Source organism: Oncorhynchus kisutch, unplaced genomic scaffold (assembly GCF_002021735.2).
Source record: "Oncorhynchus kisutch isolate 150728-3 unplaced genomic scaffold, Okis_V2 scaffold3234, whole genome shotgun sequence".
NCBI lineage: Eukaryota > Metazoa > Chordata > Actinopteri > Salmoniformes > Salmonidae > Oncorhynchus > Oncorhynchus kisutch.
Genome location: NW_022265179.1, coordinates 22,619 through 50,000, shown reverse-complemented (window position 1 = coordinate 50,000; position 27,382 = coordinate 22,619). Strand labels below are relative to the sequence as shown.

The 27,382-nt window shown below is 47.4% G+C and overlaps 1 protein-coding gene across 1 annotated transcript in view; it reads left to right on the top strand.

The window, feature by feature from the left end:
- The window catches only part of LOC116371444 (slit homolog 2 protein), a gene marked incomplete at its 5' end in the record, with an annotated part of 30,604 nt that continues 3,222 nt past the window's right edge, over positions 1–27,382 (top strand). The window contains 6 exon segments of the mRNA XM_031820314.1: positions 1–124; positions 9,788–9,859; positions 14,625–14,696; positions 15,487–15,558; positions 21,956–22,099; positions 22,606–22,769. Of these exon segments, the coding sequence (XP_031676174.1) occupies positions 1–124; positions 9,788–9,859; positions 14,625–14,696; positions 15,487–15,558; positions 21,956–22,099; positions 22,606–22,769 (648 nt within the window).

Below are 27,382 nucleotides of genomic sequence, written 5' to 3'. Positions count from 1 at the left end.
ATACCTGTATTCCCCAAGCATCAATGTGTCCGGCCTCTTGCACCTGCAACAACAACATTGTGGACTGTCGCCGCAAGGGCCTGACGGAGATCCCTGCCAACCTACCAGAGGGCATCGTAGAGATGTAAGTAGACTTACTTTACTCCACAATGCTTTTTAACAATCACTACTTTTATTAATGTATATCACCCGTTGTCTTCATTATTGGTACACTCAGAACGTTGTGTAGTTCATACGGAAACATCCTGTTTTTGTACAAAACACATGGGTCTTTTTGTTTTTGTACAAACCGTCCTGTGTGTTTATTACCTACCTGCTCCTGTAATGGAACAAACCCCATTAGCTCCATCAGTTAACAGGCTCATTACTGCTGGTCCAGGTGCCTGGTGTCTGTCTCTACTCTGTACTGAGACATAAACATCATCTCCTATCCTCTGGGCTGCTGGCTGGCTGACTGACTGGCTAACTGACTAGCTGGCTGGCTGGCTGGCTAACTGACTAACTGACTGGCTAACTGACTGGCTGGCTGACTTACTGACTTGCTGGCTGACTGATTGGCTGTCTGGCTGGCTCAATGGCTAACTGACTGATTGTCTGGCTGACTGGCTGGCTGAGTGGCTGACTGACACACAGGTGGACTCCTCACCTATGGATCTGCGGTTTCTCTGCCTGCCCCATCGCAGAGATCAGTCTCAGCTAGGTGGCTCAGACATTTCTCTGCACCCCATGGGGCCTTGTTAGTGGCTTGGCTTTTCTAGGACCCAACCACCCTTGTTTGGGGGGGATGTGTGTATTTGTGCGTGTGTGCGTGTGTGTGTGTGTGTGTGTGTGTGTGTGTGTGTGTGTGTGTGTGTGTGTGTGTGTGTGTGTGTGTGTGTGTGTGTGTGTGTGTGTGTGTGTATTTGTATTTGTGCGTGTGCGTGTGTGTGTGTATTTGTGCGTGCGTGTGTGTGTGTGTGTGTGTGTGTGTGTGTGTGTGTGTGTGTGTGTGTGTGTGTGTGTGTGTGTGTGGCTGTGCGGCGTGTTTGTCTGCTGCCTCGTACCCCAGGCTGATTGGATTTCCGCTCTACTTTGGAGTGCGTCCATATCTTCTCAGTCAGGATATTTGATATACATATCGATCGCTCCTGCTCTTGTTTGCGCTAAAGGACAGGTGGGTAATTGCTCTGATATGTACCGTTTCTACACCGCTGTTGTTGTGCCAATAGTGTATGACCTTTGAATAACAAATGGATATGTTAAGGAAGGAAGGTAGGATACATTACTACAGCGCTTTCAATAGCCAGAAATGATATACCACTAATGAAATGATATATTGTCAGGACTTTGATGGGGTCCGATAGTCATTTCTCTAAGAATTGTTTTCACGTTCCTCTGCCAGGTTCGAATTACTGTTACACCCACCGCTCAGTAACAACAGCCAAAACAACATCCACTCAATCTGTAGTTTAGGAATCAAAGGAAATAGATCCCTTGGAGCAGAGTCTGTGTTGTATACGTCTCTGTATAAGCTTTCCCTGTTCCTGCCTAAATATACACTAAGTATACCAAACATTAGGAACACCTTCCTAATATTGAGTTGTACCCCCTTTGGCCTCAGAACAGCCTCAATTCGTTGGGGCATTGAATTTACAAGGTGTCAAAAGCGTTCCACAGGGATGCTGACCCATGTTGACTATAATGCTTCCTACAGTTGTGTCAAGTTGGCTGGATAACCTTTGGGTGGTGAACCATTCTTAAAACACACGGGAAACTGTTGAGTATGAAAAACAACATTGCAATTCTTGACACAAACAGGTGTGCCTGGCACCAACTACCATACCCCATTCAAAGGCACTTAAATATTGTATCTTAATATGCACCCCCTCATTGGCACACAAACACAATCCATGTCTCTATTTTCTCAAGGCATAAAGAAACGTCTTTAATCTGTCTCCTCTCCTTCATCTACAGTACACTGATTGAAGTGGATTTAACAAGGGATCACAGCTTTCACCTAGTCAGTCTGTCAGTCTGGTCAGTCAAATATTTTGTATACTCAGTGCATTCGGAAAGTACTCAGACCCCTTGACTTTTTCCACATTTAGTTACGTTACAGCCTTATTCTAAAATTGATGAAATTTCATTCTGGAGGATGACATTCCTCCAGAAGTGACACTTGGCATTCAGGCCAAAGAGTTCAATCTTGGTTTCATCAGACCAGAGAATCTTGTTTCTCATGGTCTGAGTCCTTTAGGGGCCTTTTGGCAAACTCTAACTGCGCCGTCATGTGCCTTTTACTGAGGAGTGGCCAGTCTACCATAAAGGCCTGATTGGTGGAGTGCTGGAGAGATGGTTGTCCTTCTGGAAGTTTCTCCCATCTCCACAGAGGAACTCGAGTTCTTGGCCCTGACCAAGGCCCTTCTCCCCCGATTGCTCAGTTTGGCCGGACGACCAGCACTAGGAAGAGTCATGGTGGTTCTAAACTTCCATTTAAGAATGATGAAGACCACTGTGTTCTTGGGGACCTTCAATGCTGCAGACATTTTTTGGCACACTTCCCAGATCTGTGCCTCGACACAATCCTGTTTCGGAGCTCTATAGACAATTCCTTCAAGCTCATGGCTTACTTTTTGCTCTGACATGCACTGTGTGTGCCAGGTGTGTGCCTTTCCAAATCATGTCCAATCAATAGAATTTACCACAGGTGGACGCCAATCAAGTTGTAGAAACATCTCAAGGATGATCAATGGAAACAGGATGCACCTGAGCAAAATGTTGAGTCTCATAGCAAAGGGTCTGAATAATTATGTAAATAAGGTGTTTCTGTTTTTTATATTTAAAACATTTGGTTCAAAAATTTAAAACCTGTTATCGCATTGTCATTATGGGGTATTGTGTGTAGATTGATTAATACATTATTTTATTTCATCCATTATAGAATAAGGCTGTAACATAACAAAATGCGGAAAAAGAAAAGAGGTATGAATAATTTTCGAATGCACTTTATATGCAATCATTGTCTTCCTTTAGCGTCATTCCCTTACTAGGAGCCATTAACAGACACACACATGCCTCCAGAGAAGGGCCAGAACCATAACAGTATCGCGATACCCCTTAGTATCATGGCAAGGAAACAAAACACAATGAGGGTTTCACTTCTTTAGGAAAACATCTCTAATGTTTGAAACAAACATCATTATGTTGTCATCCAGAGTCACGTCTTTATTTTCCAAACTATTTCACACAATACTTTACTTACTGCAGGTTTTTAAAGGACCAAATAGTTTGGTCTGCTCCCTGTTTTCATTTTTGCCATGGATAACATATTGCAATACTAGTTTAGTGAGGTAGGGGCTGCAGCAGGTAGCGAAGGGGACAGGCACGGGGGACATAGGGGTGGGACTAGGAGATATCGTGGTGGGGGAGTGGGGGGCTGCAGCAGGTAGCGAAGGGGACAGGCACGGGGGACAGAGGGCTGGGACTAGGAGATATCGTGGTGGGGGAGTGGGGGGCTGCAGCAGGTAGCGAAGGGGACAGGCACGGGGGACAGAGGGGTGGGACTAGGAGATATCGTGGTGGGGGAGTGGGGGGCTGCAGCAGGTAGCGAAGGGGACAGGCACGGGGGACAGAGGGTGGGACTAGGAGATATCGTGGTGGGGGAGTGGGCGGCTGCAGCAGGTAGCGAAGGGGACAGGCACGGGGGACAGAGGGGTGGGACTAGGAGATATCGTGGTGGGGGAGTGGGGGGCTGCAGCAGGTAGCGAAGGGGACAGGCACGGGGGACAGAGGGGTGGGACTAGGAGATATTGTGGTGGGGGAGTGGGGGGCTGCAGCAGGTAGCGAAGGGGACAGGCACGGGGGACAGAGGGGTGGGACTAGGAGATATCGTGGTGGGGGAGTGGGGGGCTGCAGCAGGTAGCGAAGGGGACAGGCACGGGGGACAGAGGGGTGGGACTAGGAGATATCGTGGCGGGGGAGTGGGGGGCTGCAGCAGGTAGCGAAGGGGACAGGCACGGGGGACAGAGGGGTGGGACTAGGAGATATCGTGGTGGTGGAGTGGGGGGCTGCAGCAGGTAGCGAAGGGGACAGGCACGGGGGACAGAGGGTGGGACTAGGAGATATCGTGGCGGGGGAGTGGAGGGCTGCAGCAGGTAGCGAAGGGGACAGGCACGGGGGACAGAGGGGTGGGACTAGGAGATATCGTGGTGGGGGAGTGGGGGGCTGCAGCAGGTAGCGAAGGGGACAGGCACGGGGGACAGAGGGGTGGGACTAGGAGATATCGTGGTGGGGGAGTGGGGGAGTGGGGGGCTGCAGCAGGTAGCGAAGGGGACAGGCACGGGGGACAGAGGGGTGGGACTAGGAGATATCGTGGTGGGGGAGTGGGGGGCTGCAGCAGGTAGCGAAGGGGACTGGCACGGGGGACAGAGGGGTGGGACTAGGAGATATCGTGGTGGGGGAGTGGGGGAGTGGGGGGCTGCAGCAGGTAGCGAAGGGGACAGGCACGGGGGACAGAGGGGTGGGACTAGGAGATATCGTGGTGGGGGAGTGGGGGGCTGCAGCAGGTAGCGAAGGGGACAGGCACGGGGGACAGAGGGTGGGACTAGGAGATATCGTGGTGGGGGAGTGGGCGGCTGCAGCAGGTAGCGAAGGGGACAGGCACGGGGGACAGAGGGGTGGGACTAGGAGATATCGTGGTGGGGGAGTGGGGGGCTGCAGCAGGTAGCGAAGGGGACTGGCACGGGGGACAGAGGGGTGGGACTAGGAGATATCGTGGTGGGGGAGTGGGGGAGTGGGGGGCTGCAGCAGGTAGCGAAGGGGACAGGCACGGGGGACAGAGGGGTGGGACTAGGAGATATCGTGGTGGGGGAGTGGGGGGCTGCAGCAGGTAGCGAAGGGGACAGGCACGGGGGACAGAGGGGTGGGACTAGGAGATATCATGGCGGGGGAGTGGGGGGCTGCAGCAGGTAGCGAAGGGGACAGGCACGGGGGACAGAGGGGTGGGACTAGGAGATATCGTGGTGGTGGAGTGGGGGGCTGCAGCAGGTAGCGAAGGGGACAGGCACGGGGGACAGAGGGTGGGACTAGGAGATATCGTGGCGGGGGAGTGGAGGGCTGCAGCAGGTAGCGAAGGGGACAGGCACGGGGGACAGAGGGGTGGGACTAGGAGATATCGTGGTGGGGGAGTGGGGGGCTGCAGCAGGTAGCGAAGGGGACAGGCACGGGGGACAGAGGGGTGGGACTAGGAGATATCGTGGCGGGGGAGTGGGGGGCTGCAGCAGGTAGCGAAGGGGACAGGCACGGGGGACAGAGGGGTGGGACTAGGAGATATCATGGTGGTGGAGTGGGGGGCTGCAGCAGGTAGCGAAGGGGACAGGCACGGGGGACAGAGGGTGGGACTAGGAGATATCGTGGCGGGGGAGTGGAGGGCTGCAGCAGGTAGCGAAGGGGACAGGCACGGGGGACAGAGGGTGGGACTAGGAGATATCGTGGCGGGGGAGTGGAGGGCTGCAGCAGGTAGCGAAGGGGACAGGCACGGGGGACAGAGGGTGGGACTAGGAGATATCGTGGTGGGGGAGTGGGGGGCTGCAGCAGGTAGCGAAGGGGACAGGCACGGGGGACAGAGGGTGGAACTAGGAGATATCGTGGCGGGGGTGACCCTTGCCCAGTAGCTCTGTGGCTGAAGTACTGAGTGGCCTTGCACTACCCTCCCCTGATACCACTACAGACACAAAGCACAGCAGCCCATTTCCATCCTCCATCGCCCAGACAACACCGCCCACTGGGCCAGGTCTCACTGTGACTATTAAAACCTACCCAAACCAGAAACCGTGGCTAGATGGAAGCATTTGCGCAAAACGAAAAGCGCAAACCACCACATTTAACCATGGCAAGATGACTGTAAATATGGTTGAATACAAACAGTGTACTTATTCCCTCCGTAAGGCAATCAAACAGGCAAAGCTTCAATGGCTCAGACATGAGATGTATGTGGCAGGGTCTACAGACAAACGGGTTACAAAGGGAAAACTAGCCACGTCGTGTACACTGAAGTTAAATACCTTCTACGTCCGTTTTGATGATGACATAGTGCCACTGACATTGCCCACTCCCAAGGACTGTGGGCTTTCGTTCTCCAAGGCCGACGTGAGTAAGACATTTAAACGTGTTAACCCTTGCAAGGCTGCTGGCCCAGACGGCATCCCTAGCCACATCCTCTCACCAGCTGGCTGGTGTGTTTACGGACATATTCAATCTCTCCGTATCCCAGTCTGCTGTCCCCACTTGCTTCAAGATGTCCACCATTGTTCCTGTACCCAAGACAGCAAAGGTAACTGAACTAAATGACTATCGCCCTGTAGCACTCACTTCGGTTGTCATGAAGTGCTTTGAGAGACTAGTTAAGGATCACACCCTACACCCACTTAAATTTGCTAACCGTCCCAGATCCACAGACGATGGAATCACCATTGCACTGCACACTGCCCTATCTCATCTGGACAAGAGGAATACCTAAGTCAGAATGCTGTTCATTGACTACAGCTCAGCCATCAACACCATAGTACCCTCCAAGCTCATCACTAAGCTTTGCGCCCTGGGTCTGAACCCCGCCATGTGCAACTGGGTCCTGGACTTCCTGATGGGTCACCCCCAGGTGGTGAAGGTAGGAAACAATACCTTTTACTTCACTGATCCTCAACACTGGGGCGCCACAAGGATGAGTGCTCAGCCACCTCCTGTACTCCCTGTTCACCCATGACTGTGTGGCCATGCACGCCTCCAACTCAGTCACTCAATCATCAAGTTTGCAGACAACACAACAGTAGTAGGCCTGATTACCAACAATGAAGACACAGCCTATAGGGAGGAGGTGAGGGCCCTGGGGGAGCCGTGTCAGGAAAATAACCTCTCCCTCAACAAAATGAAAGAGCTATCCACATCGCCCCTATCCATATCGACAGGACCGCAGTAGGGAACGTGGAAGCTTCAAGTTCCTCGACGTACACATCCCTGACGATCTGAAATGGTCCACCCACACAGAGAGTGTGGTGAAGAAAGCGCATCAGCACCTCTTCATCCCCTAAGACCCTCAGAAAACTCCAGGACACCTACAGCAACGATGTCATATGAAGGGCAAAAAATATAATCAAGGACAACATCCACCAGAGCCACGGCCTGTTCACCCCGCTATCATCCAGAAGACAAGATCAGAACAGGTGCATCAATGCTGGGACCGAGAGCCTGAAAGATAGCTTTTATCTCAAGGCCATCAGACTGTTCAATAGTCCTCACTAGCCGGCTACCACCCAGCTACTCAACCCTGCACCTTAGAGGCTGCTGTCCCATGTACATTGACATGGAATCACTGGTCATTTTAATAATGGAACACTAGTCACTTTAATAATGTGTACGTACTGCTTTACTCATCTCATATGTATATACTGTATTCTATTCTACTGTATTTTAGTTAATGCCACTCATTGCTCGTCCTAATATACAGTTGAAGTCGGAAGTTTACTTACACTTAGATTGGAGCCATTAAAACTCAACTGCTCCAGAAATTTCTTGTTAACAAACTATTATTTTGGCAAGTCGGTTAGGACATCTACTTTGTGCATGACACAAGTCATTTTTCCAATAATTGTTTACAGACAGATTATTTCACTTATAATTGTCATGCCCTGACCATAGAAAACCTGGTAGAGTAGGTCAGGGCGTGACTAGAGGTTTTAGTCTAGTTTATTATTTCTATGTGGGGTTCTAGGTTTCATTTTCTATGTTGGGGTTTGTGTATGATTCCCAATTAGAGGCCTCTGGTTATCGTTGTCTCTAATTGGGGATCATACTTAAGTAGCATTTTTTTCCACCTGTGGGTGATGGGATGTTGTTTATGTTTAGTTGCCTGCTAGCACTGCATTGTCGTCACGGTTAATTTATTCTTTATTGTTTTGTATTTGCTTAAGTTTCACTTTATTCATTAAAATATGTGGAACTCAACATATGCTGCGCCTTGGTCCGACCATCATTATTACGAACAACGTGACAATAATTTACTGTATCACAATTTCGGTGGGTCAGAAGTTTACATACATTGAGTTGACTGTGCCTTTAAACAGCTTTGAAAATTCCAGAAAATTAGGTCATGGCTTTAGAAGCTTCTGATAGGCTAATTGACATAATTTGTGTCAATTGGAGGTGTACCTGTAGATGTATTTCAAGGCCTACCTTCAAACTCAATGCCTCTTTACTTGACATCATGGGAAAATCAAAAGAAATCAGCCAAGACCTCAGAAAAATCATTGTAGACCTCCACAAGTCTGGTTCATCCTTGGGAGCAATTTCCAAATGCCTGAAGGTACCACATTTATCTGTACAAACAATAGTACGCAAGTATAAACACCATGTGACCACGCAGCCATCATACCGCTCAGGAAGGAGACGCGTTCTGTCTCCTAGAGATGAACGTGCTTTGGTGCGAAAAGTGCATGTCAATCCCAGAACAACCGCAAAGGATCTTGTAAAGATGCTGGAGGAAACCGGTACAAAAGTATCTATATCCTCAGTAAAACAAGTCCTATATCGACATAACCTGAAAGGCTGCTCAGCAAGGAAGAAGCCACTGCTCCAAAACCGCCATAAAAAAGCCAGACTACGGTTTGCAACTGCACATCGAGACAAAGATTGTACTTTCTGGAGAAATTTCCTCTTGTCTGATTAAACAAACATAGAACTGTTTGGCCATAATCACCATCGTTATGTTTGGAGGAAAAAGGGGGAGGCTTGCAAACCGAAGAACACCATCCCAACTGTGAAGCACGGGGGTGGCAGCATCATGTTGTTTGGGTCCTTTGCTGCAGGAGGGACTGGTGCACTTCACAAAATAGATGGCTTCATGAGGAAGGAACATTATGTGGATATATTGAAGCAACATCTCAAGACATCAGTCAGGAAGTTAAAGCTTGATCGCAAATGGGTCTTCCAAATGGACAATGACCCCAAGCATACTTCCAAAGTTCTGGCAAAAATTCACCCAACTTATTGCGGGAAGCTTGTGGAAGGCTACCCGAAATGTTTGACCCAAGTTAAACAATTTAAAGGCAATGCTACCAAATACTAATTGAGTGTATGTAAACTTATGACCCACTGGGAATGTGTTGAATAAATCATTCTCTCTACTATTATTCTGACATTTCACATTCTTAAAATAAAGTGATGATCCTAACTGACCAAAGACAGGGAATTTTTACTAGGATTAAATGTCAGGAATTGTGAAAAACTGAGTTTAAATGTATTTGGCTAAGGTGTATTTAAACTTTCGACTTCAACTGAATACGTATTTCTTAATTCCATTCTTTTACTTTTTGATGTGTGTGTTGTTGTTAATTGTTAGATACTACTGCACTGTTGGAGCTAGGACCGCAACCATTTCGCTACACCCGCAATAACATCTGCTAAATATGTGTATATGACTAATAACATCTGATAAATATGTGTATGTGACTAATAACATCTGATAAATATGTGTATGTGACTAATAACATCTGATAAATATGTGTATGTGACTAATAACATCTGATAAATATGTGTATGTGACTAATAACATTTGATTTGAGAAGGAGGTGGAAGAGGAGGAGGAGGCCATGGACATGAACAGACACTCAGACAAACACTTTCTCCCTTAAGAGTCATACTGTATATTTATCTGAAACACCAGGATAATTGAGAATGTATTTCTCTCTGAAGTAACCTGATGTTTCTCTCCCCCTCTCCCCCTCTCCTCCTCTCCCTCTTTCCACCTCCCCATCAGTCGTCTGGAACAGAACCTGATCAAGAACATCCCTGCTGGAGCCTTCTCTCCATATAAGAAACTCAAAAGGATGTGAGTCTGTTATGTATTCAATTCAATAGGATGTGAGTCTATCTGTTATATATTCAATTCAATAGGATGTGAGTCTATCTGTTTTATATTAAATTCAAAAGGATGTGAGTGTTATATGTATATTAAATTCAATAGGATGTGAGTCTGTTATATATTCAATGTTGTGTTGTATAAATGATTGGAGACATGCGCAGGAATTCGTAATAAGGGGGTTTAATACTCCAGCCAAAATATACAACATGACTTGGAAAAAGCACGGGACAAACACATATACAAAACCACTGGGATGTAACCCAAACAAAAGAGCGAGGTTAAACCAATAATAAATACACAGTGCAAGACCTGTCGTAACAAATGCACAACAATACACGAGACAAGACCCGTAATAACAAGTGCACAATACACTCAGCACGAAAGCCGAAATAACAAAGGACAGGTACTCACAGACCAACGTAGATGGGAACAATAATCAACCAGACAATGGTGAATTGAGGGCACATATACAATTACTAATCAGGGTAATAGGAATCAGGTGTGCGTAACAAGACAGTTCAGTGAAGCCTAGATGCCGGTGACGTAGACCTCCGGAACTGGTGCACGGAATGAGCAGCAGTACTGGGGGAAACTGTGACTGTACCCCTACCCTGACGCGCTGCACCAGCAGTGGGATGATACCGGCCTCGAGGACGACCACAGGAACATGGTACGGGTCGGTCAGGGCCAGCTGCAGCTGCCAAAGTTGCTTCGTCCTCAGACGGGCCAGTTGCAGCTGCTGAAGTTGTGTCGGCGTCGGACATGCCAGCTGCAGCTGCCAAAGTTGTTTCGTCCTCAGACGGGCCAGTTGCAGCTGCTGAAGTTGTGTCTGCGACAAAACATGCTAGTTGCAGCTGCTGAAGTTGTGTCGGTGTCGGACATGCCAGTTGCAGCTGCTGAAGTTGTGTCGGCGTCGGACATGCCAGTTGCAGCTGCTGAAGTTGTGTCGGCGTCGGACATGCCAGTTGCAGCTGCTGAAGTTGTGTCTGTGACAAAACATGCTAGTTGCAGCTGCTGAAGTTGTGTCGGCATCGGACATGCCAGTTGCAGCTGCTGAAGTTGTGTCGGCATCGGACGGGCCAGTTGCAGCTGCTGAAGTTGTGTCGGCATCGGACGGGCCAGTTGCAACCCTAACCCTAACCCTAACCAGTTGCAGTAATAAAAAATGCACAACAATACACGGGGCGAGACTCGTAATAAAAAATGCACAACAATACACGGGACGAGACGCGTAATAAAAAATGCACAACAATACACGGGACGAGACGCGTAATAAAAAATGCACAACAATACACGGGGCGAGACGCGTAATAAAAAATGCACAACAATACACAGGGCGAGACGCGTAATAAAAAATGCACAACAATACACGGGGCGAGACGCGTAATAAAAAATGCACAACAATACACGGGGCGAGACCCAAAATAACAAATGCACAACAATACACGAGACAAGACCCGTAATTACAAATGTGGGAAATATGTGTCTCTAATGTGGTAAAACATTTGGTGGGAGATTAGGAAGTGTAGCTCAGTTTCCACCTAATTTTGTGGGCAGTGGGTACATAGCCTGTCTTCTCTCGAGAGCCAGCTCTGCCTATGGCGGCCTCTCTCAATAGCAAGGCTATGAGCACTATGTACATAGTCTGTCTATAGTCAAGGATTTTCTTAATTTCGGGTCAGTCACAGTGGTCAGGTATTCTCCCACTGTGTACTCTCTGTTTAGGGCCAGATAGCATTCCAATTTGCTCAGTTTTTTTGGCTGATTCTTCCAGTGTGTCAAGTAGTTATCTTTTTGCTTTCTCATAATTTAGTTGTGTCTACATGTGTTTCTATCTTGGGGCTCTGTTGGGTTTCTTTGTGTTTGTGAACAGAGCCCCAGAACCAGCTGTCTGAGGGGACTCTTCTCTAGGTTAATCTCTCTGTAAGAGAGTAGTGGAATGTGTAGGCATCACTGCCTTTTAGGTGGCTGTAGATTTTACCAACTCTTTTCTGAATTTTGATAACTAGTGGATATAGTCCTAATTCTGCTCTGGGGTTTTGCGTTTTACACTAAATATATTTTTGCAGAATTCTGAACGCAGAGTCTCAATTGGGTGTTTGCCCCATTTTGTCAATTATTGGTTGCAAAGTGAATCCCAGACCTCACAACCATTGGGAGCAATGGATTCAATAACTGATTGAAATATTTTTTTAGCCAGATTCCAATTGGGATGTTGAGTTTCATGTTCTTTTTGATGGCATTGTAGGCCCTTCTTGCCTTTTCTCTTAGATTGTTCACAGCCTTGTGGAAGTTACCTGTGGTGCTGATGTTTAGGCTGAGGTAGGTATAATTATGTGTGTGCTCTAGGGCAACGGTGTCTAGATACATTTTTGATTTGTTGTCTTGGTACTACTGGACCATTTTTGGAACTCCATTACTTTTGTCTTCCTGAGATTCACTCTCAGGGCCCAAGTCTGACAGAATCTGTACAGAAGATCTAGGTGTTGCCATAGGCCCTTCTTGGTAGGGGACAGAAGCACCAGATCATCTGAAAACAGTAGACATTTGAGTCCAGTAGGGTGAGGCTGTATGCTGCAGACAGTTCTCGTGCCCTCGCCAATTCCTTGATATATTGTATGTTGAAAAGGGTGGGGCTCAAGCTGCATCCTTGTCTCATCCCATGACCATCTGTGTGTTTGCACAGTTGTTGTTTGTGTACGTTGATTTTATAACGGCATATGTTTTTCCCCCAAACACTGTTTTCCATCAGTTTGTATAGAAGACCCTCATGCCAAAACAAATGAGAAGACTGCTTTTGTTTTGTTTGTTTGTCAATAAGGATGTGCAGGGTGAATATGTGGTCTGCCGTACAGTATTTCGGTAAGAAGCCAATTTAACTTCTTTGGGATGGGGGCAGTATTTTCACGTCCGGATAAAAAGCGTGCCCAAAGTAAACGGCCTGTTACTCAGGCCCAGAAGCTAGGATATGCATGGTAGTATTGGATAAAAAACACTCTAACGTTTCTAAAACTGTTAAAATAATGTCTGTGAGTATAACAGAACTGATTTGGCAGGTGAAACCCCGAGCACAATCCATCCAGGGAAACATTTGTTTGAGGTCATTGTGTTTTCCAATGCTTTTCTATGGGAAACCTGATTTATTAGGGCCCCGATTGCAGTTCCTATGGCTTCCACTAGATGTCAACAGTCGTGAGAAATGTTTCAATATTTTTATTTTGAGAAATGAAGAAGTAGTCCTATTCTTTCTATGTGTCACTCAGAAGGTCTCTAGTCTTTTGGTGCGTGTGAACAAGAGAATGCTCCGTTTTGTTTTTCTTAGTTTTTTTTGTTTTTCTTTATTTATATCCCCAAAATGTACATTTTGGGGATATAAAGAAGGAATTTATCGAACAAAACGACCATTCATTGTGTCACTTAGACATTTGGGATTGCAAAAAGATGAAGATCTTCAAAGGTAAGGCATTTATTATATTGTTATTTCTTACTTTTGTGTCGCATCTGCCTGGTTGAAAAATTATTTTCATGTTTTTGCATGCGGAGCGCTGTCCTCAGATAATCGCATGGTGTGCTTTCGCCGTAAAGCCTTTCTGAAATCTGACACAGTGGCTGGATTAACAAGAAGTTAAGCTTTATTTTGATGTATTACACTTATATATTTGTGAATGTTGAATATTGATATTTCTGTAGTTTGAATTTGGCGCACTGCAATTTCACTGGATGTTGTCGAATCTATCCCGCTAACGGGATTGGAGCATTAAGGAATCCCATTTGATCCCATGGTAATTATTAGGGTAAAATGTGTCTCCACTTTTGTGGATTGGGGTGATAAGTCCTTGGTTCCAAATATTGGGGAATATGCCAGAGCTAAGGATTATGTAAAATAGTTTTATAGCTATTTGGAATTTGTGATCTGTGTATTGTATAATTTTATTTAGGATATTATCAACATCACAGCATTTTGGGGTTGGAGGGTTTGTATTTTATCCTGTAGCTCATCAAATGTAATTGTAAAATCCAGTGGGTTCTGCTAGTCTTTATATATTTTTGCTGTTTGCTCTTTGTTATAGGGCCAAAAAGATTGGAGAAGTGGTTTATTCAAACACATCTCCATTTTTGATAGATAACTCTTCATGTTGTTGTTTGTTTAGTGTGTTCCAATTTTCCAGAAATGGGTTGATTATATGGATTCTTCAATTACATTGAGCTGATTTCTGATGTGCTGATCCATCTTTTTCCGTTGTGTATTTCTGTATTGTTTTAGTGATTCACCATATTGAAGGAGTAGGCTAAGGTTTTCTGGTTTTTAGTTGGATAGGTTTCTCAATTTCTTTCTTAAGTTTTTGCACACTTCATCAAACCATTTGCCATTGTTGTTCATTTTCTTAGGTTGTCTGCTTGACATTTTTAGATTTGATAGGGAAGCTGAGAGGTCAAATATACTGTTTAGGTTTTCTACTGCCAAGTTTACACCTTCACTATTACAGTGGAACATTTTGTCCTGGAAGTTGTCTAAAAGGGATTTAATTGTTTTTTGTTGTTGTTTTTTTGTTAGGTTTCCTCACTACTTTTATTCCATCTGTTGTCTATCTTAATATTATTCAGTTCCTTTGACTTTGATACTTCATGATTGAGTATTGCTCTGTTCAAGCAGACTGTGATTTTGCTGTGATCTCTCTCTCTCTCTCTCTCTCTCGCTCTCTCTCTCTCTCTATCTCCAATGTTCTTCCAGTGACCTGAGCAAGAATCAAGTCTCTGACATTGCTGCTGACGTCTTCACTGGTTTACGCTCCCTGACTTCACTGTAAGTGAATATGCTGCTGCATCATAACATACACACACACATACACACACACACAAACACACATACACACACACACACATACACACACAGTGTAGAAATAAAGAAAGACGTCTTCAGTCTCACTGGCAGGGAGATAATTAGAGTCTGGTGGTGGTGGCACGGTGCTCCTCCATGACAGCTGACTCTAAGATGGTAGGACAGCCAGGTGGAGCATGGCAAAGCAAATTAGAACTCAGTGTCTAACAGCACAACACAGTGGTTAGGCTAAACGTTGTACAAATAGTCGTGACGGTGGGAGCTTAACAAAAGAATCCTTTTAAATCACTGTAGTGATGTGACAAAGACGCCGCCCGACGGACAGCAGCGGACACACAAGCCTCTGCATATTAATATAGCCAATCAGCAGACAGGACAGGGGATTCATCTTCCTATGTCTGTGGTCTGCATCCAAAATGGCACCCTATTCCCTACTAAGTGCCCTACTATGGGTCCTGGTCAAAACGAGTGCACTATGTAGAGAATAGGCAGCCATTTGCTAAACAGACTGTGTGTCTGGAGGCCTGACGCCAATAACAGCACCGGGCTGAAAGAGACTTCATTTGCTCAGAATGTCATGAAATATAAGTGTACATGTCATGTACTGTCACGCTGGGAATGGGAGTACTGGGGGAAACTGATAGTACACATGTAGAATTACAGGCGCAGGCACACACACACACACATGCACACACACTGATCCATCCTTGTTGAGATCATCTACAATGTCTGCACTATGCATGTGTCTCCACAGGGTCCTGTACGGGAACAAGATAGCTGACATTCCTAAGAGGTTGTTTGATGGGCTTGTCTCTCTGCAGCTGCTGTAAGTACACAGGGTCTCCCTTTGGAAAATCTGGCAACAGACAAGTGACCGGAAAGATATTTTTATTTATTAGACGCTTGAGAAATGTCCGTATGCATTGGGTCCGTAACCCTTTAGGGCCCACCCGCTCAGCCAGCACCATCAATAAACGAGAGATATTGGCCAAATGAGCCACATTTACATCTCCTTAAAAACAACCTATAACTAATGACCAAAACACTATTGGTTGTGTTTCTATGTGTAGCAGAACGTTGTAGCCTATTGGTTTTTACTTTCCTGATACTATAATTCTCCACCTCACGGCTCAGCTGAGATTCCTAAGGGACCGTTTGACTTGTTTCTCTGCAACTACAGTACTACTGATGTACACTGCTCAAAAAAATAAAGGGAACACTAAAATAACACATCCTAGATCTGAATGAATGAAATATTCTTATTAAATACTTTTTTCTTTGCATAGTTGAATGTGCTGACAACAAAATCACACAAAAAAGATCAATGGAAATCAAATGTATCAACCCATGGAGGTCTGGATTTGGAGTCACACTCAAAATTAAAGTGGAAAACCACACTACAGGCTGATCCAACTTTGATGTAATGTCCTTAAAACAAGTCACAATGAGGCTCAGTAGTGTGTGTGGCCTCCACGTGCCTGTATGACGTCCCTACAACGCCTGGGCATGCTCCTGATGAGGTGGCGGATGGTCTCCTGAGGGATCTCCTCCCAGACTCCTGGACAGTCTGTGGTGCAACGTGGCGTTGGTGGATGGGGAGCGAGACATGATGTCCCAGATGTGCTCAATTGGATTCAGGTCTGGGGAACGGGCGGGCCAGTCCATAGTATCAATGCCTTCCTCTTGCAGGAACTGCTGACACACTCCAGCCACATGAGGTCTAGCATTGTCTTGCATTAGGAGGAACCCAGGGCCAACCGCACCAGCATATGGTCTCACAAGGGGTCTGAGGATCTCATCTCGGTACCTAATGGCAGTCAGGCTACCTCTGGCGAGCACATGGAGGGCTGTGCGGCCCCCCAAAGAAATGCCAACCACACTATAACTGACCCACCGCCAAACCGGTCATGCTGGAGGATGTTGCAGGCAGCAGAACGTTCTCCACGGCGTCTCCAGACTGTCACGTCTGTCACATGTGCTCAGTGTGAACCTGCTTTCATCTGTGAAGAGCACAGGGCGCCAGTGGCGAATTTGCCAATCTTGGTGTTCTCTGGCAAATGCCAAACGTCCTGCACAGTGTTGGACTGTAAGCACAACCCCCACCTGTGGACGTCGGGCCCTCATACCACCCTCATGGAGTCTGTTTCTGACCATTTGAGCAGACACATGCACATTTGTGGCCTGCTGGAGGTCATTTTGCAGGGCTCTGGCAGTGCTCCTCCTGCTCCTCTTTGCACAAAGGCAGAGGTAGCGGTCCTGCTGCTGGGTTGTTGCCCTCCTACGGCCTCCTCCACATCTCCTGATGTACTGGCCTGTCTCCTGGTAGCGCCTCCATGCTCTGGACACTACGCTGACAGACACAGCAAACCTTCTTGCCACAGCTCGCATTGATGTCCCATCCTGGATGAGCTGCACTACCTGAGCCACTTGTGTGGGTTGTAGACTCCTTCTCATGCTACCACTAGAGTCAAAGCACCGCCAGCATTCAAAAGTGACCAAAACATCAGCCAGGAAGCATAGGAACTGAGAAGTGGTCTGTGGTCACCACCTGCAGAACCACTCCTTTATTGGGGGTGTCTTGCTAATTGCCTATAATTTCCACCTGTTGTCTATTCCATTTGCACAACAGCATGTGAAATGTATTGTCAATCAGTGTTGCTTCCTAAGTGGACAGTTTGATTTCACAGAAGTGTGATTGACTTGGAGTTACATTGTGTTGTTTAAGTGTTCTCTTTATTTTTTTGAGCAGTGTATAATATTGTGTATTGCAGTACGTAAACATGTTTCTTCAAGGGTGAACTTACTATCTTTGTGTGTATGTGTGTGTGTTGCACAAAGCTAATTCACTCTGGAAAAGGGTTACGATGCAGAGCACATAGAGAAGCAATAGTTAATGTTGTGCTTCATAAAACCAGTCAATCACAGGGAAGCAGAGAGAGTCGAATCTCAAACCCCTTTTCGAGTGTAAAATGGACAATTTGGGCCGATGTGTGGCCGTCAGGGGGGAAGAGAGGGATGCAACAATGCTTTTGTTGTTTCTTTCACTGGAGAGGGAGCACCTTACGCAACGTCATTAACATTTAAATTGGACCTGATTACAAAGCAGAACATTTAAATTGGACCTGATTACAAAGCAGATCTCTCACACCTAGTTTTATTGATGTAGACATGGAAACGTACCTCAAACATAATGACTGTGTTTAATGGTCTAATTTAAGGAAATCTGCTGCTTTTTAATGCTGCTGGCTGTTTGTGCTTGTTGAATCACACACATACACACACACACACACACACACACACACACACACTGTAATGATTTGGAGGATGGATGGGGAATGAATGATGGAGAAATTGGTTCCTTTCTCTTCCTGGAATCTCAGCGAGTGTTTCCAGTAAAGTGGACATCAGCATATTTTAAACACACAGCAGTACGGCCCGCTGCCTGCCTGGCTAGCATGGCTGGTATGGCATGGCTGGTATGGCTAGCATGGCTGGTATGGCATGGCTGGTATGGCATGGCTGGTATGGCTAGAATGGCTGGTATGGCATGGCTGGTATGGCTAGCATGGCTGGTATGGCATGGCTGGTATGGCTAGCATGGCTGGTATGGCTAGCATGGCTGGTATGGCTAGCATGGCTGGTATGGCTGGCTGGTATGGCTAGCATGCCTGGTATGGCTAGCATGGCTGGTATGGCTGGCTGGTATTGCTGGTATGGCTAGCATGGCTGGTATGGCTGGCTGCTATGGCTGGCTGCTATGGCTGGCTGGTATGGCTTGCATGGCTGGTATGGCTTGCATGGCTGGTATGGCTGGCCGGTATGGCTGGCTGGTATGGCTTGCATGGCTGGTATGGCTTGCATGGCTGGTATGGCTGGCTGCTATGGCTGGCTGGTATGGCTTGCATGGCTGGTATGGCTTGCATGGCTGGTATGGCTTGCATGGCTGGTATGGCTTGCATGGCTGGTATGGCTGGCTGGTATGGCTTGCATGGCTTGCATGGCTGGTATGGCTGGCCGGTATGGCTGGCTGGTATGGCTGGCCGGTATGGCTGGCTGGTATGGCTTGCATGGCTGGTATGGCTGGCCAGTATGGCTGGCTGGTATGGCTGGCCGGTATGGCTGGCTGGTATGGCTTGCATGGCTGGTATGGCTGGCCGGTATGGCTGGCTGGTATGGCTGGCCGTTATGGCTGGCTGCTATGGCTGGCTGGTATGGCTGGCCGGTATGGCTGGCTGCTATGGCTGGCTGGTATGGCTGGCTGCTATGGCTGGCTGGTATGGCTGGCCGTTATGGCTGGCCGTTATGGCTGGCTGCTATGGCTGGCTGGTATGGCTTGCATGGCTGGTATGGCTTGCATGGCTGGCATGGCTTGCATGGCTGGTATGGCTGGCCGGTATGGCTGGCCGGTATGCTTGGCATCAACACTAAGGATATAAATGACTTGCTACGTTTAAGTAAATACTATAAGGCCCTGGAATGGATAGGCCTGTTCTTATAGAAGTTTGTTTGAATAAAAACAACTCCCCAAACCAGTTTCTGTTGCCGATCCCAAAAACACATGGGAAATCTTCCTTGTTTTTCTTTCTTTCTTTGTTTTTTTCTCTGTTTAGTTTCCAATCCCTCCCAAACGTAATTAGTTCTCCCTGCGAGCATCCTAATAATGTGTGTATTTTCTCCCTCAATAGAAAGCCTCTCAATAATTGAACTAACTCGGCTCAGTGTTAGTCAACTGTCAGGCAGGCTAAGAGAGAGAGGGGGGGGGGGGTAGAGAGAGAGAGAGAGAGAGGGGTAGAGAGAGAGGTAGAGAGAGAAAGAGAGAGAGAGAAAGAGAGAGACCAGATTGGTCTAGTGGTGGTGGAGATGTCACAGCAGAGCTCACAGAACCAAGGCCACCACCTAAAAACATGGCTGCATTAGCTAATGGACAGAATGGGGGAAGGATAGCTACAGATGTAGGATCTTAATATAATCACCCTAAAAAAGTTGTAGTGTATTTTAAGTTGAATTTCCACTTAGAATATTTCCTTATGAAAAATCTATCAACACCTACTGTACACAGATGTCCATTAATTATAATCCACCTAATAATTCACATTTCCTGTTTCTACAGGATATCACAGATTTCTACTGTTTCTGCAGGATCATTTTCCTGCTGTAGCAAACTGGCTCAAATTGAGATCCTACATCTGTATAGACAAATATATAGAAATACTAGAACAGGTATCCCCATTCAAGGGAGATGAATTCACCTTTCAGCAGGACAATAACCTAAAACACAAGGCCACATCTACACTAGTTGCTTACCAAGAAGACAGTGAATGTTCCAAGCTACAGTTTTGACTTAAATCTGCTTGATTTATTAAGCAGATTTAAGTCAAAACTATTCACAAAGCTATACACAGTGTCGCAGTGGGAAATTCAAACATTGCAGATTGTAAAATAAATGTTTGATGGAACAGCATGCTGATCAACTACCAATATATTGTTTTTGAATGTACAACTGTCCAGTATAGCCTACCTGAACCTGCATGAACCGTCCTCAGCTCTCCCCCAGCTTGGATAGAAAGTTGTTGTGTGTAAAACCAATCTATTAATGCCAATAATACAGTCAGTCCACCCTCAAAACACTAGCTTACTAGGGATTGTTTCATTATGCAGTGTACTATCTATCTATCTATAGCTGTATACTGTATTTAGCTGCTCTTTAGGAACTTTTTAGAAAATTCACACATCAAATGAACCATGATGAAAAAGTAGTCGGCTTGAGGATAACTTCAGCAACTATTTATTGTTGAAAGGGGTTTGTCTGGCTAATAGCCTACACAAATGGGTGGCAATATTCAAGATAAATGAAATGAAATGTAATCCAACTTGAGAGACTCCCCTGCCCCCGGTCTCCTGAAGTACTCTCTTTTTGTGTGTAAATGTTTTCTCCACGGCCTGTAGGTCCAGGTTGCAGGCCCCACTGTTTTCTGCACTGAGTATTGCCATCCCAGACTTTCCTGAGACATTGTGCATTTTATGTCCGTCAAGCTGTACACAATGTAAACGTAGTTTTGAATGCTGCATGCCGAGATATACCAGGGATTAGAGACTGTTGATATTGTAATCACACAACTCAAACGCCGGTTCACCAGTATGAACCAAATCACAAACCTGTTTTTTTGTTCCAACCCTCAAGTACTGTTGTCTGCTAAGATGTGAGAGGCTTAATTAAAGATGGTGCGGAACTTCTGTTTTTGAAGCACCACCCCCTTCTGCCCAGTTTCCCTGGTGTTGCTACGGCAATCAAGCTGTTTTACCATCCCTGTAACTGTCGCTTCTTCAGAGAGATCGTTTTCTAAACTAAAACTCACAAAGAAGAAACATTAGGCTCCCGGTCTGATAGGCGCTTCTGAAAACCCGATTAGCATCACTCGTTGCACTGACACCGTCCTAGCATTGACCATAGCGTTTGTTCACTCATATCCCCATATTCAATCAGTTATTCATTTATTTGTATCTTTGTTTCAGTCATATTCCTGAAGCCCAATAAATGAACACTTAGCTCTGGTACATAAGGACATTAAAAAGGTTTATGAATGACTCTTAGGAGGGCTACTGTCAAAATGATTTATTAAATCAGGGATGACATGCGCATGGGCTACCAGAGGTCGTGCCTCCGGGGGTATCCGGTACTCCAGTGGGCAAGACCTGAAAATGGTTGTCTAGCAATGATCAACCACCAATTTGACAGAGCTTGAAGAATTTAGAAAATAATAGCGTACAAATTGCACAATCAAGGTGCGGAAACCTCTTAGAGACTTACCCAGAGGACTCCCAGGTGTAATCCCCGTCAAAGGTGATTCTAACATGTATTGACTCAGGGGGTTAAATAATTATCTAATCAAGATATACACTATTAGTCTTTTATTTTCCATGAATTCTTTACACATTTTTGAATTTGTCTTCCACTTTGGCATTACAGAGTATTTTGTGTAGATCGCTGATGAAAAATAGGACAACGAAATCCATTTTAATCACTGTAACGTAACAAAAGGTGGGAAAAGTCAAGGGGTGTGAATAGTTTCTGAATGCCCTGTAGGCTCCTGCTCCTCTGAGCCATTCATGCTTGCACAAGGTTACTTATGAAGGGAATAGGGTGCCATTTTCCACGTAGACCAGTGGTCAGGCTCCAGTAGATCTCCAGACCTGCTGTTGTTATGTTTGTCTTGTTCTTTTAGTCTACTGAACGCTAACAAGATCAACTGTCTGAGGGTGAACACCTTCCAGGACCTGCAGAACCTCAGCCTGCTGTCTCTGTATGACAATAAGCTGCAGACCATCAGCAAGGGCCTGTTTGCCCCACTCCGCTCCATCAAAACCCTGTGAGTAGCCACACAGAGACACACACCGCTCCATCAAAACACACACACCCCTCTATCAAGACCCTATGAGTAGCTACACACACACACAGACAGACAGACACACATAGACATGGTTTCTATTCAGTCTATGTAAGCAGAGGACTAAGAAGAGAAAACCAAGATATACAACCTTGGAAAATATCAGAGAGGCGTCTATTTTTGAAGCTTGTTTTTCTGGGGTTTTTTAGGCCGCTGGAAGCCCCAGGGTACATCAAGTTACTTATCTACAGTATACAGTATTTGTTGTGTGAGCGTCTAGCTCATATTTTTTTCACAGAAGCATCTAAATATGGCTCATACTTGCAAATACATTTCCTCATGTTTCTAAAGGAATTATTATCTGTTATGATGATGAAAAGTGGCATATTTCTCAACTGCATGACTCATTCTCTGTCTTCCCACCTCTCTCTATCCCTCTCTTTGTCCCTCCCTCCCCCCATCTCTCTCTCTGATCATCTCTCCTCCAGCCACCTTGCTCAGAACCCCTTCATGTGTGACTGCCATCTGAAGTGGCTTGCTGACTACCTGTTTGACAACCCCATTGAGACCAGTGGAGCTCGCTGTAGCCACCCACGTCGACTGGCCAACAAACGCATCAGCCAGGTCAAGGGCAAGAAGTTCCGCTGCACAGGTAGGCACACACACACACACAATGATTACCATTCCTTGTGAGTACAGTGCATATCTATAGACTCCTTTCAATTACCAGAGCAACCAGCAACCTTTTGCTCCAGTGGGACAAACACCCACTGTACTACAGAAGTAGTGTCTCTCCAGCAGTTGTGCCGTATCCGTCTGTCTCCCCCTCCTGCTTTACTCTCCTGAGGCTTCTGATCTAATGCATAGTGACATGCTGATGGCTCCCAGTCTCCATAGCCCTCCGCCCACAATTCCTCCATAATCATGTGGCACTTGATTACGTGGCGAGGGCTGTGCATCAGAGGCAGAGTCACAGTCAGACACGGAGCACAGACCAGAGACACATTCCTGCACTGCCCTTTCTCTCTCTCCCTCCCTCTTTCTCTCTCTCTCTTTCTCTCTCTCCCTCTCTCTCTCTCTCCCTCTCTCCCCCTCTCTCATTTTCTCTTTCTCTTTCTTTCTCTCAGTTTCTCTGTCTCCTCCCCCTCCTCTGCCTCTTTCTCTCAGTTTCTCTGTCTCCTCCCCCCTCCTCTGCCTCTTTCTCTCAGTTTCTCTGTGTCTCCTCCCCCTCATCTGCCTCTTTCTCTCAGTTTCTCAGTTTCTCCTCCCCCTCCTCTGCCTCTTTCTCTCAGTTTCTCTGTCTCCTCCCCCTCCTCTGCCTCTTTCTCTCAGTTTCTCTGTGTCTCCTCCCCCTCCTCTGCCTCTTTCTCTCAGTTTCTCTGTGTCTCCTCCCCCCTCCTCTGCCTCTTTCTCTCTGTTTCTCCTCCCCCTCCTCTGCCTCTTTCTCTCTGTTTCTCTGTGTCTCCTCCCCCTCCTCTGCCTCTTTCTCTCAGTTTCTCCTCCCCCTCCTCTGCCTCTTTCTCTCAGTTTCTCCTCCTCTGCCTCTTTCTCTCTGTTTCTCCTCCCCCTCCTCTGCCTCTTTCTCTCTGTTTCTCTGTGTCTCCTCCCCCTCCTCTGCCTCTTTCTCTCAGTTTCTCTGTTTCTCCTCCCCCTCCTCTGCCTCTTTCTCTCTGTTTCTCTGTGTCTCCTCCCCCTCCTCTGCCTCTTTCTCTCAGTTTCTCCTCCCCCTCCTCTGCCTCTTTCTCTCAGTTTCTCCTCCTCTGCCTCTTTCTCTCTGTTTCTCCTCCCCCTCCTCTGCCTCTTTCTCTCTGTTTCTCCTCCCCCTCCTCTGCCTCTTTCTCTCTGTTTCTCAGTTTCTCCTCCTCTGCCTCTTTCTCTCAGTTTCTCCTCCCCCTCCTCTGCCTCTTTCTCTCAGTTTCTCTGTGTCTCCTCCCCCTCCTCTGCCTCTTTCTCTCAGTTTCTCTGTGTCTCCTCCCCTCCTCTGCCTCTTTCTCTCAGTTTCTCTGTGTCTCCTCCCCCTCCTCTGCCTCTTTCTCTCTGTTTCTCCTGTTTCTCCTCCTCTGCCTCTTTCTCTCTTTCTCTCTGTTTCTCCTCCCCCTCCTCTTTCTCTCTGTTTTCTCTGTTTCTCCTCCCCCTCCTCTGCATCTTTCTCTCAGTTTCTCTGTTTCTCCTCCTCTTTCTCTCAGTTTCTCTGTGTCTCCTCCCCCTCCTCTGCCTCTTTCTCTCAGTTTCTCTGTGTCTCCTCCCCCTCCTCTGCCTCTTTCTCTCAGTTTCTCTGTGTCTCCTCCCCCTCCTCTGCCTCTTTCTCTCTGTTTCTCTGTTTCTCCTCCTCTGCCTCTTTCTCTCTTTCTCTCTGTTTCTCCTCCCCCTCCTCTTTCTCTCTGTTTCTCTGTTTCTCCTCCCCCTCCTCTGCATCTTTCTCTGTTTCTCCTCCTCTTTCTCTCAGTTTCTCTGTGTCTCCTCCCCCTCCTCTGCCTCTTTCTCTCTGTTTCTCTGTTTCTCCTCCTCTGCCTCTTTCTCTCTTTCTCTCTGTTTCTCCTCCCCCTCCTCTTTCTCTCTGTTTCTCTGTTTCTCCTCCCCCTCCTCTGCATCTTTCTCTCAGTTTCTCTGTTTCTCCTCCTCTGCCTCTTTCTCTCTGTTTCTCCTCCCCCTCCTCTGCCTCTTTCTCTCAGTTTCTCTGTTTCTCCTCCTCTGCCTCTTTCTCTCTGTTTCTCTGTTTCTCCTCCCCCTCTTTCTCTCTGTTTCTCTGTGTCCCCTCCCCCTCCTCTGCCTCTTTCTCTCAGTTTCTCCTCCCCCTCCTCTGCCTCTTTCTCTCAGTTTCTCTGTTTCTCCTCCTCTGCCTCTTTCTCTCTGTTTCTCTGTTTCTCCTCCCCCTCCTCTGCCTCTTTCTCTCAGTTTCTCTGTGTCTCCTCCCCCTCCTCTGCCTCTTTCTCTCTGTTTCTCCTCCTCTGCCTCTTTCTCTCTGTTTCTCTGTTTCTCCTCCCCCTCCTCTGCCTCTTTCTCTCAGTTTCTCTGTGTCTCCTCCCCCTCCTCTGCCTCTTTCTCTCTGTTTCTCCTCCTCTGCCTATTTCTCTCTGTTTCCCAGTTTCTCCTCCTCTGCCTCTTTCTCTCTGTTTCTCCTCCCCCTCCTCTGCCTCTTTCTCTCTGTTTCTCAGTTTCTCCTCCTCTGCCTCTTTCTCTCTGTTTCTCCTCCCCCTCCTTCTCTCTGTTTCTCCTCCCCCTCCTCTGCCTCTTTCTCTCAGTTTCTCCTCCCCCTCCTCTGCCTCTTTCTCTCAGTTTCTCCTCCCCCTCCTCTGCCTCTTTCTTTCAGTTTCTCCTCCCCCTCCTCTGCCTCTTTCTCTCTGTTTCTCCTCCCCCTCCTCTGCCTCTTTCTCTCAGTTTCTCCTCCCCCTCCTCTGCCTCTTTCTCTCAGTTTCTCCTCCCCCTCCTCTGCCTCTTTCTCTCTGTTTCTCCTCCCCCTCCTCTGCCTCTTTCTCTCTGTTTCTCCTCCTCTGCCTCTTTCTCTCAGTTTCTCTGTGTCTCCTCCCCCTCCTCTGCCTCTTTCTCTCAGTTTCTCTGTGTCTCCTCCCCCTCCTCTGCCTCTTTCTCTCAGTTTCTCTGTGTCTCCTCCCCCTCCTCTGCCTCTTTCTCTCAGTTTCTCTGTATCTCCTCCCCCTCCTCTGCCTCTTTCTCTCAGTTTCTCTGTGTCTCCTCCCCCTCCTCTGCCTCTTTCTCTCAGTTTCTCTGTCTCCTCCCCCTCCTCTGCCTCTTTCTCTCAGTTTCTCAGTTTCTCCTCCCCCTCCTCTGCCTCTTTCACCCCCTCCTCTGCCTCTTTCTCTCAGTTTCTCTGCCTCTTTCTCCCCCACCTCTGCCTATATTTTTCTTTCTCGCCTCCTCTTTGGATTTCCTATTTGTCTGGTTTGTAGCAGAAGAGAGGAAGGCTTGAGGCAAGGGTGTCTGTCTATATTGGTGTGTGGGGCGAGCTCACAAATCACATCCGTCACTGCCTCTCAGGTGGCGAGTCGAGACAGGAGGGGGGCCCCACAGATACGGCCCCCCGCGGGGAGAAGAGGAGAGGACAACGGGGTTAAGGCAACTGGTGCTTTCCTTTGAGAATAACCCTGGTTTCTCCTAATTATAGGCTTAGCAAATTCAATACAGAAACACAATAGCAAGCACAACAGGAACACCGATAAACTGTGTGTGTGTGTGTGTGTGTGTGTGTGTGTGTGTGTGTGTGCGTGCGTGTGCTTGCATAAAAAGTGCCAGAGAGCTTGCATTGTTTTCCCTCCCTCCCTGTCTTTCCCTCTATCCCATCTAATTGGTAATCACACAGGGCTGTCTACATGTGTCCTTATGTTTGTGGCTTTCCCTATGCTGGGGGGTTACAGACAGTGCAGTACGGTGTGGCCTCTGGGGGCCCTGCCCATTGAGCATGGTTGAGGGGAGGGACAGTGTTGGTGTTGGGAGGAAATAAGAGGTCCTGTCTGGGGGGAGTCCAGGCGGTCAGTCAGTCACCACGATCAGCTTCCTGTCCTGGCTCCTCCTGTCTGTTCCTGTCTGTTGATGTTCCTGTGGCCCTCAGCTCACCCTCACTCTGCCTCACTACTTACCTGTCTACCTACCTGTTCTTCTCTCTACCTGGTGCAGCTGTCTCTTGTGCTTGATCTAACCATGTGCCGCCGCCTACACTCGCCTCACATGGTTCCGTCAAGCACCAGGGACCGCTGGACACACCCACCTGGCCCGCCCACACCATATGCCTGCAGCACGGCATTCTGGGACAGATCAACGGCCCCAGCCCTTCTTTCCGGTGATGGTGAGAGGAGGAAAAGAGAAAAGATGAGGCTTCCCTCCGTTCCTTCCCTCCTTCACAGACAGAGACTACAAAGTGGTACACTACAATACTCACTTCTTCCTCCGTGTTGTTGAAGAGTCCTCTTTCTCCCCCTCCTCTTCCTCCTCCTCCTCCTCCTCCTCCTCCTCCTCCTCCGCCTTCTTCTTCTGCTTTCTGTCACCCTGCTGTCCTGCTCCTGCATGGCACTTGTCTGCATCCAAAATGGCACCCTAGTCCATATGTAGTGCACTACTTTTGACCAGGGTCCATAGGGCCCATAGGGCTCTGGTCAACAGTAATGCATTACACCGGGAATAGGGTGCCCTTTGGAAGGCAGACAGTGTGAGCCAGTGTTTGAGCCAAGCCCAGTGGTTTCCCCAGCAGAGAGAGAGGAAAGAGACCCCAACAGAGCCTCTCATCCGGCGGGCCCTGTCTGGTTCTGGGCTGTG